General features: G+C 39.6%; 2 protein-coding genes across 3 annotated transcripts; one reads left to right on the forward strand and one right to left on the reverse strand.

Moving 5' to 3' along the window:
* The first annotated feature begins 320 nt into the window (after positions 1-320).
* Positions 321-9144, forward strand: LOC125204779 (vacuolar sorting protein 39). Of its 2 annotated transcripts, none has more exons than XM_048103508.1 (12): positions 321-826; positions 1259-1470; positions 1799-1930; positions 2052-2195; positions 2673-2785; positions 3748-4177; positions 5100-5429; positions 6279-6500; positions 6783-7025; positions 7594-8043; positions 8200-8298; positions 8681-9144. In XM_048103508.1, exons 1-12 carry the CDS (start codon positions 376-378, stop codon positions 8885-8887), a joined length of 3033 nt encoding a protein of 1010 aa, XP_047959465.1. In that variant the 5' UTR covers positions 321-375; the 3' UTR covers positions 8888-9144. The 2 variants fall into 2 exon arrangements, with proteins under 2 accessions (XP_047959465.1, XP_047959464.1); XM_048103507.1 differs by having other exon boundaries at positions 322-826; positions 3748-4183.
* A 67-nt stretch (positions 9145-9211) lies between these two features.
* LOC125204780 (choline transporter protein 1-like) lies at positions 9212-13090 on the reverse strand. Its single transcript, XM_048103509.1, has 10 exons — positions 12736-13090; positions 11974-12332; positions 11682-11827; positions 11244-11427; positions 11039-11112; positions 10735-10848; positions 10308-10664; positions 9961-10221; positions 9599-9826; positions 9212-9480 (listed from the first exon to the last, which is right to left on the reverse strand). The coding sequence occupies exons 1-10, from the start codon at positions 12909-12911 to the stop codon at positions 9295-9297; spliced, it is 2085 nt and encodes a 694-aa protein (XP_047959466.1). The 5' UTR covers positions 12912-13090; the 3' UTR covers positions 9212-9294.
* Between the last annotated feature and the right edge of the window lie 2028 nt (positions 13091-15118).

Below are 15118 nucleotides of genomic sequence, written 5' to 3' on the forward strand. Positions count from 1 at the left end.
TTGAGCGGTAAGTTAATGGAGTAATATAAAATTGTAATCATGTGAGTAAAATATCATATTAACTTCAATATTCCTACTAAAAATTCGATTATTACATCAATATTATCTACATTGTTACATAAATTTATAATTGATGTACGTTACCTAATTGTTCAAAAGTATAACAATTAAAAATGACTCATATTTCCATATTTTTATCTAAATAAAGTGCTCCTATAATTTTCTGTTACAATAGAGAAATATCATCTCATTATTTTGTAAACCAAAAAAAAAAGAGCAAACACACCCCATCACTTAAAACGACGTCGTTGGCGTCTGGTCTATACACTTCCTTTTTCCGGCAAAACTTTGTCTTCTCCAAAATCCAATTAAAAGATGGTGCATAGTGCGTATGATTCCTTTCAGCTCCTCCACAACTCCACCGCCAAAATCGACGCCGTAGAATCCTACGGCCACAACCTCCTTCTATCCTGCTCCGACGGTTCCCTCCGCATTTACTGCCCGGAGTCCTCCGCCAACGACCCCCGATCTCCGCCGCCGTCCTCCGATTTCTATCTGCAGTATCCCGAGCTGAAGAAGGAGCCTTACGTCCTCGAGCGGACGATCAATGGATTCTCTAGGAGGCCTATGCTCGCCATGGAGGTCCTCAAGTCGCGGGAGCTCCTCCTCTCGCTCTCGGAATCGATCGCCTTTCACCGCCTCCCCAATTTCGAGACCCTCGCCGTGATCACCAAGGCCAAGGGCGCCAACGCCTACTCCTGGGATGAGAGGCGCGGATTTCTCTGCTTTGCGCGCCAGAGGAGGGTTTGCATCTTCAGACACGATGGTGAGTAATCGTTAATTTAACGACATTCAGCTTTTCTTCAAGTTTTTTGCTTTTATGGTTTATTAGGTTTAGCAATTGGGTTGACCGGGGTGGGGAGCTAGTTCAATCCAATATGAAGATGGTAGCTTTTACTATATGGTTTAGTGGGTTCTGAATTACGATGATGTTTTGTCACATTTAAATGAGGTTGGCCACATTAAATCAACAGAACAAAAAATTGAATTTTGTATACTATAATTTGATCTTTTGAATGAATCCCTGTTCATAGGTTTGGATGTTTGTATGTGGTTTCATTATGATACCCTATCTATCATGTTTTTGCAAAGGTTAAGTTTACATCTTTGCCAGGATTTCTGCCAAGTATATGTGAATTGATGGTTGATGGTTCTTCTGGATAGAACTATGGTTTTATGAGTTTTGTTGTTTGTGCAGGGGGACGGGGTTTCGTAGAGGTAAAAGATTTTGGTGTTCCCGATTCAGTCAAATCAATGTCATGGTGTGGTGAGAATATATGTTTGGGGATTCGAAAGGAGTATGTGATATTAAATTCCACAAATGGTGTGTTGTCTGAGGTGTTCCCCTCTGGAAGGATTGCTTCACCTTTGGTCGTATCTCTTCCAACTGGGGAGCTTCTTCTTGGGAAGGTACTGCAGTTTTTGTGAGTGGTTCATATGATTGATTCATGTTAATACACTGTGGGGGTGTGTTAAACTTGAAGCCCTTTCTATCCCACATCAACTTAATAAAGATCCTGACTATAAAAGTTTGGATTTCCCTCTTCCATTATAAGGCCTTTAAAGAATAAAGGGGAAGATGAGCCCAATTCTTATGCATTCTATACGTTTTAGTCAATTAGATTGCTATCATTTAGCATGGTCACTTACGTCTATTTCGCAGCACTTTTCAATAAAATAATGCTCTTTGGTATCCTTCTTCAGAACTTAACAAGTTCAGTTGTTTTATTTTCCTCAGGATAATATTGGAGTGTTTGTCGACCAAAATGGAAAACTTCTTCAGGAAGGCAGGATTTGCTGGTCAGAGGCTCCTGCAGCAGTTGTTGTCGAAAAGCCATATGCAGTAGGTCTTCTACCAAGACATATTGAGGTATCTTTACACTTTACTGTAGATAACTCCATACTTCTATCCTTTTCAATACATCAACCATACTTCTATCCTTTTTCAATACATCAATTATATTCAGGCTTAGTAAACGTTTTGGATGTAGATACGGTCCCTTCGTGATCCTTATCCACTGATCCAGACCGTTGTTCTCCGGAATGTTCGTCGGATCCTCCAGAGTGCCCATGTTATAGTTGTTGCATTAGAGAGTTCCGTTTATGGCTTCTTTCCTGTTCCTATCGGGGCACAGGTATGTCCTTTCTAAAAATTCATGGCTTGTTCAATACAAGTTAGTTCACCCATGTCTCATGGCTATTAACTTCCTCAATCGTTCAATTTTTATATCTTAAGAATGATAGTTGATATGTGAATTAATGATTACTGCATTTGCTGACGTCTGAAGTAATGTATCATCTAAAGCTACTATATAATGGAAATTCGTATGAGGATTATGTGAATGCTACTAGAAATATATGCAGTAATTATTTCCTGTTCTTACAAGATATAGTAACTTTAGACGTCCTGATCACTTCAGCTTTCTCTTTTTCCAAATATAATAAGGTAAGGGATAAATCATCAATGGGAATACACTTAGGAGATGCAAAGCATAATCTTAGAAGCTAATAATTAGCATCAAAGCTTAATTTATTTTTTGAAATAAAAGCTTAAGCTCAGTAGAAATTCAATCACTTCCTCAATGACCTTTTTCTTCTTTCTTACCACCCAGATTGTACAACTAACAGCTTCAGGCAACTTTGAGGAAGCACTGGCTTTGTGCAAGCTACTTCCTCCTGAAGATTCAAACCTCCGAGCCGCAAAGGAGCAGTCAATTCATATTAGGTAAACATCGGTCCTTATTCTAATGTACTTTTTCCACCCTTACTCTATTTGGGTGTGAAGGTCATTAAATTGAAAATATAAGTGCAAAAGGGGCTAGAAATAACTCGGCGATTTGTTAAGGCTATATCTTTACATCTCTGTATAGGAAGTCAAGACCTAGGTTATCTGAGGTGACTGGCTCCTCTAACTGATTTCATATCTAAACACTTGAAGACTGCCTAGGTATTCAGAATTGAGATATTATCATGGGAGTTTTAGTAAACATAGCGATTAAATATGGAAATGTGTAACAACAACACTATCTTGTAGTAATTGTTAGCATCTTTTCAATGCAATTGAGCTTCGTCGTTATGTGATCCAATGTTGCTGAACTTGAGTCAACTGACTCAATACCCTTCTCTATCGTTCTCTCCTTCATCTTTTCTATTAGGCTGGTGAGCTGGTCAGACCAATGAAATAGAGACTAGAGTAAAGGTGATTAAGATAAATAGTGAATGAGGAACAAAGAAAATCCGATTGAAATAAATAGTCAGCAAGAAAAACAAAGAGAATCCCTCCTTTCACGAGGCCCTACAACATGATTTTCCCCAAACTCCTCTCACAAAGCTTACAGCGGACGCTATCCCAAAATAATTATCAAATGATGTTCCTAGCTTGACACGCTAATAACTATTTCAGGACCTAAAAACTGGAACCCCAAGTAAATAACTTGGAGCCCACAGAAGAGTGTGATCCATCACTTTTTCTAACCCTAAATAACTAAATAGATTAAGGAAATTAAAGGTAACTAAGAATGAAAACATCATTAGATTGTTGCTATCTTGACTGCCGGATCTTAGTTTTTAAAAGCTAATGAACAGGAGATCACTATGTAATTGAAAATTCAAGCCATGTCCTGCAAATGCTGCTATTTATGACTTATTAGATTGCCTAAAGCATGATGTTGAATCATATTTATTCAGATATGCTCACTATTTATTTGAGAATGGGGACTATGAGGAGGCAATGGAACATTTTTATGCATCTCAAGTGGAAATCAATTATGTGCTTTCTTTGTATCCATCAATCGTTCTTCCCAAATCATCTGTTATACCTGACCCTGAGCAATATATGGATGTTGGTGGAGATGCTCCAGTTCTATCAAGAGGTTCCTCAAGCTTGTCAGATGACATGGAATCTTCACTTCCACTTCATGCCCTAGATTCTGAGGAAAGAACAGATCTTGAATCCAGGAAAATGAGCCACAATACTCTGATGGCTCTCATTAAGTTCTTGCAGAGGAAAAGATTTATTATTGTTGAAAAAGCTGCTGCAGAAGGAACTGAGGAGGCTGTTTCAGATGCCGTAGGACATAATTTCGTTTCTTATGGTAGTGGTCGGCCAAGGAAAACGGTAAAGGTAAAGGAGTTGCTAATTTATATTTGTATTTGTTTTGAGGTGCTGGAGTTATATTGTGCAGTTTATGGGACCCATATCATTTTAATAGCTCAAGCATGTTTTCGATGAATGGTAGAGGTGTTCTTCCTGTTCCAAGGTGAATAGGGGGGTTGAATTAAATACCCTAAAATAGACATTATCAAGTAATAACTCAAAAGTCTCAAACATGATTCTACTTAATGTGTCCTAATGCTGTATAGCACTTAAGTTTCTGCAAAATTTTGAATCTTTTTATACTTACTCCACCATGAATTTGTTAGAGTAATGGCGGTTGCTCATGGAAAAGAACAAAGAGAAACAAACAAAAGAACTGAAACAAAACTCTCCTGCGAAGAGGCCACAACATAGAACAGACTTGCTCAACCTTAATTATATTTCTGATTGAATGAAGCGTAAGGAACATAACTGTATAAATGACGAGCTGACTGAACCTAATGAAAAAAAAACTCCTCACTGGTTCAACTCTAATAGATAAAAGCTTAACCACTAATAAACTTGACTCCTTAAAGAAACAGACTCCTCAATGATACAAATAACTAATAAAAAATAATTAATACTAGTAACTAATTAAAATCTGCAACCAATGATCTTTATCAGAATTATTGTGCATGTTTAAGAATTGCAGTGCCTTTATTAAGTTTTTTATCCATTTTTCCTGGATAGATGACGTGGATTGGCCTGAGTTTGCATATAAACTAGAAAATTTTCAATGTACCTACAGCTTTTTCTCGTTTTTAATAATCCTTCATGAGAAGTGCATGATTTCATTTCAATTTTATAAATTTATTACTGTTACTGCATAAAGCATGCCTTGAATCTAATTGTGCCATTAAGCTCAAGCTGGGTGACATTTTAACTGTTTTTCTGGGTCTTGTAGGCTCGAGCCAATGTATCTATCAGCTCAGTTGCTAGGGACACTGCAGCCATACTTGACACAGCATTACTCCAGGCCCTTCTATTGACAGGACAAACTTCAGCTGCTTTGGAACTACTTAGGGGTCTCAATTATTGTGACTTAAGGATATGTGAGGAGGTTTTGCAGGAAAGGAATCAGCATGCCTGTCTGCTAGAACTGTATAAATGTAATGCCATGCATCATGAAGCACTAAAGCTTCTGCACAAATTGGTGGAAGACTCAAACTCAGACAACCCACCAGCTGAACTTGGACAGAAGTTTAAGCCTGAAATGATTATTGATTATCTTAAAGTAAGTCTTAATTGGCATCACATACTATATATATAGTTTGATGTTTCAACCCAAATGCATAAATTTAGGGAAGGCAGTCTAGCTTTTATACATGATAAAATGTCATTCCTGGATTCCAGTTATGTTTTCTAGGTTTCTCGTCACTATTTGCACAATTTCTTAATATACATGCTGATTTCAGAGAACAATTTCAAGTTCAGTGTCATGTTCACGCTTTCTTGTAGTGTCTCTGCTAGGCTATTAAACGTACTAGCCTTGATCTCCTTATTTTTTCCATGTTGGTGTTCCAATAGTACCACACAACAAATACAGAAGTGCACTAAGAAGTTTAGTTTATGTTATCAAGCTTAGAATTGAATGATCACATTTCTTGTGAACTGCTGAAATAGGTGATAGTAATTTACTCGAGTTTTATTTTATTTAGGTAACTCAAGTAAGGTCAATACCAGTATCATCTGAGATGTATCTAAGGAAGCTTCTAAGAGAAGTAATAGGAATAATATCTTCTCATTTAGATTTGTACTGAAGAAGGGAAGGAAGATGCTGTGTACTAAAATCCCCAATAGCATGGTTGTGGCTGCAGAAGTCAGAGTGTATGTTAGTTTGATAGTGTTTCATTGCTCTTCTGACTATGTCTGCATCAGTCCATTGTGCATGGTCTTAGTAGTATTTATAGGGGTCTTTTATTCTCCTTTTAGGTACCATGAACTATACTGTATTCTGGACTAATTGTCGCTGGCCTTGTTTGAGGAGAGTTATCATATTTTATCGCATTTCTATTTGCATTCTGCCTTCACTCTATCCTGACCTTTACTGATAATATTTCTGAGTTGTTTTTTCCTTTTTCAGCCTCTCTGTGGTACAGATCCGATGCTTGTCCTGGAATTTTCTATGCTCGTCCTTGAAAGCTGCCCCTCACAAACTATTGAGCTGTTCTTGTCTGGAAATATTCAAGCAGACTTAGTGAACTCTTATCTGAAACAGCATGCTCCAAATATGCAGACTACATATTTAGAACTTATGCTTGCAATGAATGAGAGCAGTGTCTCCGGGAACCTCCAGAATGAAATGGTATGGATATTGTTACTTCTTTTGCATCTGGTTAGGAAGTTCCCCTGACAGCCCAGTTATCTAATACTAGTATATTCCATCATTTATAGTTAGTCACATATTTTTATGCAGTCATTTGGTACTTGTCTAGTGTGAAAAGTGGAAGTTCAGGGTTCAGTTTAGTTTTTTATTTTGTCATAAATCATAATACTAAGATGGTGCCCACAACTGAAACAATGAAAGGTTTCTGGTGTATTAGGTATAAAGTTTAATAGACTCTGTTCACTAACTGAATATTTACAGATGCAAATATACCTGTCAGAAGTGCTTGATTGGTACAAAGATCTTAATTCTCAACAAAAGTGGGACGAGAAAGCTTTTTCTCCTACAAGGAAGAAGCTGTTGTCTGCTTTGGAGGGTATCTCTGGGTACAACCCTGAGGTTTTGTTGAAGCGTCTTCCGCCAGATGCCTTGTATGAAGAGCGGGCAATTTTGTTGGGAAAGATGAACCAACATGAGCTTGCTCTTTCGATTTATGTTCACAAGGTACTTTATTAAAAACATCATCTTCCTAGAAATCAGGCACCTGATAAATTATATACAGTTCTCATGAACCTGCTAATATTGCTAGAATAAGTGATTTGTTTCCCCATGTTTCTGACTTCTTTCCAGAATCATCCTTACTAGAAATAGAATCAGGTGATTCTCCTAAGGTTTTAGATGGATCATGTACAAAATACTACATTAACTACTGTAATCACAAACTTTTGGAGACTTGTTAGTTGTTAGTCAAGTCACTAGAAATTTCTATGGACCAATCATGTTCTGTGATGTTCTCTTTAGCTTTAATGGTTCTGCGTGGTCTATTATCATCTTGGGTTTAAAGTATTTGAGAGTGAAAAGTGGAGCTGGTTCTTGCTTCATATACTAGTACTAATTACCTTGTAGATCCTAAAAGTTAGATTCTACATGTGTCACATGTAATGCATGTCAGAAGAACACTTGATGCAGACTTTTGATTTCCTTGCAATATCAGGCCACAAAACTTATGTGCATTTTTACCTTCTGCTCGTAATTTTAGTTTTCCTGATCTGCACTATGTCTTCCGTCTCAGCTTAATGTTCCTGAATTGGCGCTGTCCTACTGTGATCGGATATATGAATCGGGACCTCAACACTCAGGGAAATCTCATGGAAACATTTACCTTATTCTACTACAAATATATCTGAATCCTCAGAGGACTACGAAAAACTTTGAAAAGAGAATTACTAGCTTGACATCCAACCGAAGTTCTGCATTCCACAGGGTTGTTCATGCGGCTGTTAAAAATAAAGGTCGCCTGTCAAAAAAGATTGCGCAAATTGAAGGTGCTGCGGAGACACGCATCAGCCAAAGTGGTACTGACAGTGGAAAAAGTGATTATGATACTGACGATGCCAATGATAATGAGGAAGGAACTTCTACCATTATGCTCGATAAGGTTCTTCATTTGTTGGGCCAACGATGGGATCGAATAAATGGAGCTCAGGCTCTAAGACTGCTTCCTAGGGAAACTAAGCTGAAGGTTACTCCCTTGTCAAACAGAGTACTTTTTAGATAAGATATGTATGAGATGCATGCTTATTTTTAAAATCTGTATTAGTTAAGGGTAAATGTTATCTTGTTCTATTAATATTTAATTCTCTCTCTTGCTTAATGCATCGGTTTGGGCTCACTGCAGAATCTACTTCCTTTCCTTGGACCACTTTTAAGAAAATCCAGCGAAGTATACAGGAATTTTTCAGTCATAAAGAGCCTCAGAGAGAGTGAGAACCTACAGGTATGTTCTTTTAAATGTCTGTAAAAAACAGAACATTCCACTTCTGAGCCAACTTTTAAAATACAGTATGATTATGAAAACATGTTTGTTTCCAACATAAGGTAGTGCAATTTGTGTAAAATGACTTTATATGTTGCATATACTCTCTTTAATGGATGAGGCAATCCCCAAAATAAGCTTTAATTCTTTTCTTCTATGTTAGTAAAATTATGTAGGTGACAGTAGGCCAATACTTAACTATCCTTAGCATTTATGAACTCTTCATACATAGTTTTGTTTTGCATAAATATGCTGCAAACAAATCAAAGAAGGTCTATGTATGTGGATAGTAGTTTTCTTATATATGTAACTAATATTTCACGATCGCTGATACTGCAAACAGGTCAAAGAAGATCTCTATAGCCTAAGGAAGAATTCAGTGAAGATTAGTGGCGACAGTATGTGTTCGCTTTGCAACAAAAAAATAGGAACCAGTGTGTTTGCAGTTTATCCTAATGGAAAGACGCTTGTCCATTTCGTATGCTTCAAAGATTCACAGAGTATGAAGACTGGGGGAAAAGGCTCACGCTCACCGTTCCAAGTTAGATGACACTGATTTGAGATTTGTTGGGTTGTGTACCGATTTCAGCTATATCCAGAGTGCTTGGACATAGCCCATTTCAAAAACTTACCTCAGGTTTTTTACATCACAGTTTTTTTTTTTTTTTTTTTCTTGCGCGTGGCTTCAGTGTGACGAGTTTTCTGGTAGATAGAGTGGCTTCAGCATTTGTTTCCACGTTTTCGTGTTCTACATTGTTTATAGTTTTCTCTTACATGGTTTATGTCCAATTGTGCGGATACCTCGAATCACACCTTGGCATATTTGTTATGTATTATATGAAAGATGAGACCATACATGGTTGTAAAAAGCTGGTTAGCAAAAAAATGAGAGGAGAAGCAAAAGTGGTTTAATTTAAGCTAATATGAAACAGAAAACAAGCACAGAACCAAAAATGCTCATTGTGTCAATCTTTGCATCTCATCTTGGTCGTTGAGAGTCTCGATAAGCAAAGGAGGAGCATACTGAGCAGTTCCTTGGTGTTCATCCGAGTCCTGACAGAACGAAAGGATCATTGTGTCGATAGACATCTCCACCACTCCAAAGAACAGAGTTGCCACTATGTAACCGAACCCCCAGCAAACCTTCACAATCAACTTCATCAGTAACAGGGCGTTTACTTTTGATTATTTTTCTCATTTAAGATCAAAATTCACAATCATGTATGCTATTAATCATGAAAAGTGAAGCTCTCGAGCATACCAGTACAGGAAACAGAGGGGATGTGATCTTGTTGTGTGCAGATTTGTATTTGTGTGTGTCCAGCATCAGAAAAGCGAAAAGCGCGCTGGAAAGGCTCACGCAGAGCTTCCCAAGGAAGAGAATCACGTCCCCTATCACGTTCACTTTCCCAATCCGAAGAATGTTGCTCATTATCAACTCTGTTGCCATCTCAGAAGCTTTCACAAAACCTTTCCCTGTTATCGCAATCTGGAGAAAAGAAGCATATGATAGATCATCAGCGACATTTTAGCATCACGTAAACAGTTGCATCGAATTGGATCCCATGCTTCCTTGTCCATCTCAGAGCAATCATGAATCTGACAAACACAATCTCAACTTACCATAATGTAAGCATTGTGGTTCACAGATTTGATGATGCATCCGATAAGCCTCACACAGCCTTGCGAAGTTTGATACATCACCTTCCCGATCCAGCTTCCAGGCATGGAATCAACATGCTTAAGCTTACGACGAAGAGCTTCAAGTATGAAGCGTGTTGATTCAACAGAAGACACAATTAGAGAACCAAGAGCAACTGATCCTAGGCTATATCGAGCAAGCCTCTTCATCGAAGAAAAAACAGGAAGGAAGGGGATCTCAGGCTGCACACGGAGAAGAGAGGAAGATTCATCATGAGAAAAAAACAGGAAGGAAGGGGATTTTTTTGAAGTTTCTTCCAGTGTCTTACCGAAGTTTCTCTTCGAGTCCAATAATATGAAGCGACTGAACCAGCAACCACAGTTGACGAGCATGCTAGAAAGAATTGGGTGGCCCAATAGCCACCAAATAGGTGGAAAAGGATTGCAGCAGCAATATGGGAAGTGTAATGAATGCTATAGCCACAGCAACTATTACAGCTCAGCCTCTTTTCTTTGAGACTGTAAGCGCAGCAGTTAGCACCGCAGTCATTTTGTAGTACACTTCCAGAACTAAAAAGATGAAGGGCGGCTGACAACCAGAACATAAAGAAAACAGCTAGCATGGTATACGGTATAATTGGGAAAATTATCAAGGCCCGAACTTCTCCAATGACCTTAGCAGCAACCTATATATACAGTTGAACTAATTAGGACAATAAGATCTTAGCAATAGTTTGAGAAGTTCTCAGAACTCGCCTTTAAGACAGATGTTGCCATGAGAATACGGCGGACTATAGCGATGGAAGAGAGAAATGCGACAATCATCAAAATGGTCATGAAAACAGCAGCTGCATGGAGATGATTCAACTCCTGAAAAAACACAAACGCGAATGTTGATGTAGTGAATACCATAACAGGTTGAGCTCGGTAATGAGAAGTGGGGAATCAGAATCAGAAGGAGAGTATCTTGCTGTGAAGGTTTGAAGGGAATTTACTAAATGCAAAAACTCCAACTTGGAATCCAACCTTCACGCAAGATCATCAAGATTATAAGTCGTACCCTTGCTGAGACGTGATAATACGGGTCGTGCTCACCAATGATTGGAGAGATGGCGTCATTTCCAATCCATCCAGCTGAAGAGAAACATAACAAGTTCAGATACGTAATCCAATCATTCAAACAGTTGGGAAAAACTGAAACAGAAGTTTGCTTCCTCAACTTCCAATAAGCCTCTTCAAAGAGTGTTAAGGGATAATAAGCAAACCTTTCATATAGTAAAACATTGTCACGGATACCATGAGGACATTGAAAGAAAATATAGTGAACCATGGCATCCCAACAGCGAAATGACGGATCATTAAAAGCCATATGATTGATAGGAACAGTGGCAGAAATCCTCCACATACAAGCAGTACGGGCCAAGCTTTCCCAACATCGGCCACATATCTCTGTAGATGGACAGAGTAGCCATATTTTGTAAGTAGAGATTAAAGAATGAAACAGTAGAGGTGCAATCAATAAAATCTATACAAGTCCAAGTCTACAGAATGTTTAGTCCCCGACAATACTGAAACATGAAGAATCATACACATAAAGACAGTAATCAGAGTAAGAACTGTGTAAATTTTGTTAAAGAGAAACAAATTAGGAAGCAAGAGTCCTAAATTGTCAGGAATTTCCAACTCCAAATTTGGCATCTAACCTTTAGTACTGATGACCTAGCGTTAACCGATTTGTGGATAGATCGGTCAATCGCGATATCCTCTATAACTTTCACTCCGCCCATCTGCTCCCAGTGGTTCAAAGATACATTTGATGCCCGTGCAATGAACTGGCAGGTCCAGTAAACTGACAACATAAGTCGGAGACTAGTATATTAAGATATAATCTTTAATAAAAAACAAGAAAAACCACTCTTTAAAGCTTTTATCAGAAAACAAAAGGATCAACTAGAATTGCCTCGAAGCAAAAGGTCAGTAATGGTAGAAATTTACCATTGACACTAGGAAATATAACAGGATAGCAAGGCCCCTGCAGCTGAAGAGAAGTGTTCCTGAGTTCAGGGGTCAGGTCCGCAAAGTAATCATAATTTCTATCAGTCCAATCATCCAATGATATACGGATATCTCCTTCTGGATAATCACAAACCCAATTGAGGGAGTCTTCAGATGGGATGGGACAATCCATCAAGCAAATACTCCGAGCATTGGAGAGCTCGAATTTGCTGTCCTTTGCACCACTTTGGTAAACCTGATTGGAATTCAACCAGTATCTAATTTCCAATTCACGCAGATCCTGATCACCATGTCTTTCACCACAAACATTCCCTTTATAGTCAAGCCCATAGTTTAGCCTGCCACACAACAACACAACATACAAGCAATCAAAAAAATTATTAAATGATACTCCTGGTAAACAAAAATAACTTCTTGTTTCTTCCTAAGGTCTTTGGTTCTCATAGTTGTTAAATATTGAGGATATTGGCCAGAAGGCTCACAAACTGAAACAATCCAAATATGAGAAACATTCATATTTCCATGGCAATCCAAATTCTGAAGAGCTCAAGATACAATTTTTCGAAAACAACTGTCTCCAGCATGAAGATTCAAACACACAAGTACTCATATCATGAAACTCCCAAATGTAAAGATGTAAACTTTCTTCATAAAGTAGGGCAAAGACAACATTTTTCATTCATCAAGGATGGAAGAAGTAGATCAGGATTACGCAAAGGTGAATCAGATGCATCTAATTACCTCAATGGGTTTCCCTGGTTGAAAGCAAAGCTGGAGTTAACAATCATTGCAATCCAAAAGGCGATGAATATGATAAGAAACACCAAATCTCTGCATTTCCTGCTGTGTTTGATGATATCATTGTTTGAGTTCCCCATCCCACCATTCGAATCAGTGGATGATGGATACTTCCCCATCACTGGCGCAAATGTGAGTGTGTGTTACAGGCTTACAGTATACTATACCTGCTGGCTCTTCTGCAACAGGGAAGAAGGAGAAAGAGGAAATCAAACTAGGGAGAGCAGAGGGACGGTGGAAAAGAGAGTAGTGGGAGGACTGTGTGAAAACTGAAAGCGAAAGAAGTCCAAGATGGTTGCTAATCCATTTCTATTAATTACTAATGACAGTATAAAACAAAATCAGGTGGTGCAATCTTATTTAAATTCTCTCACTGCCAACGGTGCTTTTCGAATTTATAACATTTTTCCTTTTCTAATTATTTCGCACAAATCCATATACGGGAGTAAGTTAGGCCATCCGCAACGTTGTCTCTTATCCGTCTCTTATCCATCTCTTAACCGTCTCGTCTCTCTTCACTATTCATGGGCCCCACTATACTTTTCAGCTCATCTCTTAACTAAGAGACAGCACCTGCATCCCCCATCTCTTAACCATCTCTTAACTATTCATTTAATTTCATTTTTTATTTTTAATTCCAACAAATTCAATTTTAATAAAAACACACTTCATTAAAATAAAATAAAGATTACAATTTAAAAGCCTAAAAAATAAAAAAAAAATACATAATTTAAAATCCTAAAAAATAAAAAAAATACATAATTTAAAATCCTAAAAAATAAAAAAAAATGAAACTATAAAAACTACTCCGCCGGCGAATCATCATCCCCCGAAGTCGGCGGTGCACCTATACCAAGTTGAGCTTTCATATACTCAATTCCGGCCATATGGGCTGAAACTTGGCCAGGAGTCATTTTTGAAAGGTCCGCCATCGTGGCGACCAGGTACATGGACATTAGGGTGTGCGAGCCCGTGCCCGTGCCGGAGCCCGAGCCCTCGCCCGCCTGGCTTGATCCACCGCGGCCCATCCCTCTCCCTCTCGCTCTCCCCTCGCTCTAGCCGCCTTCGCCGCCTTGGTCCCTTGCGGCCGGCGTCGTGCACCGGAAGAAGACCCCCCTGCATCATCGGTTGGCGTGCCCTCACGTGAGGTGTTGCCTTCGCCGCCATCACTAGACGAGTAGTGGTCACGCGCCGTGCGCTTCGTGCGTTTCGAGCCCGACTCGACACCGCCAGCCCACCTTTCAAGGTGATGGACTTGCGACCAAACATCGACAAGCTTGAAATCTTTGCCGACGTCGTCTTTGAAGACCCGCAATGCCGCTCTCAGAATGTCGGCTCCGCTCTGATAATTCGCCTCTTCTCCCCCGTATATCGCGCAAAATTTTTTGACATCTCTGTCGCATCGGTCCCAATGACTGCGGAGCATCTTCACTTTGCGGGGAACGGTATTCTTCGGCCTTCGTGCGTTGTAAACTTCGGTGACTTTTAGCCAAAAACACTTGTGGGTTTGTTGATTCCCGACGACAGGATCGTACGAGACGCTGATCCAAGCGTCGTACAGAGCCAACGGCTCGGCTTGGCTGTATGGATACGGCTGCCGTCTCCCACAGCCTCTGCATCCGCTTCCTCCTCTTCCTCCTCGGCATTGACGCCGAGCTGAGGCTAATCCTGCCGGAGCCTCCACCAATTGGCCGGTCGGGCAAACTGCGTTCGTGTGCCAAAAAATTCTCCGGATTTTGGGATAATCCCAGCGATTGCCCGTACCTGCGTGGGGGGAGGGACGATAGTATGCATCCACATCAAAATGTGGTGTTTAGTACGCCGGCGGGGTGGTCGAGCCTTGGGTGCCCGGCGACGAACCGGGAGTACCCAAACAAGTTGTACATGCTCGCCCAATCGTCGAACGAGTTCAAGTCGAACCCGCCGGAGCGCCGCCGCCGCCGCCGCTGGAGTTTCCATCGCCGGACATTTTTTCAACAAGTTTGAGAGTAATGTTTGTGTGTAAAATGGAAGAGGAATGAGAGTAGTGTTTGTGTGTAAAGTGAATGGAGTATGGAGTATATTTATAGAAGAATAAAAGGAAAAAAAAAATTAAAAATTCGACCGTTTTGTTCCCAACGGTCATTTGACCGTTTGAAAGTTTTTATTTTTTATTTTTAATTAAATTCGACTTTTTCGAATTTATAAAAAAAAAAAATTATTACGTCATAATTACGACGCCCACTCGCGGGCCGGCGAGTGGGCGTCACGCAATGCTCCAGCGCGCACGCGTCGTCTCGCCAGCTCGAGGCCGGCCTCGCCGGGTCGCGTTGCGCGACGAGATGTC

The sequence above is a fragment of the Salvia hispanica genome, chromosome 2 (assembly GCF_023119035.1).
Source record: "Salvia hispanica cultivar TCC Black 2014 chromosome 2, UniMelb_Shisp_WGS_1.0, whole genome shotgun sequence".
In the NCBI taxonomy this organism is placed as follows: Eukaryota; Viridiplantae; Streptophyta; class Magnoliopsida; order Lamiales; family Lamiaceae; genus Salvia; species Salvia hispanica.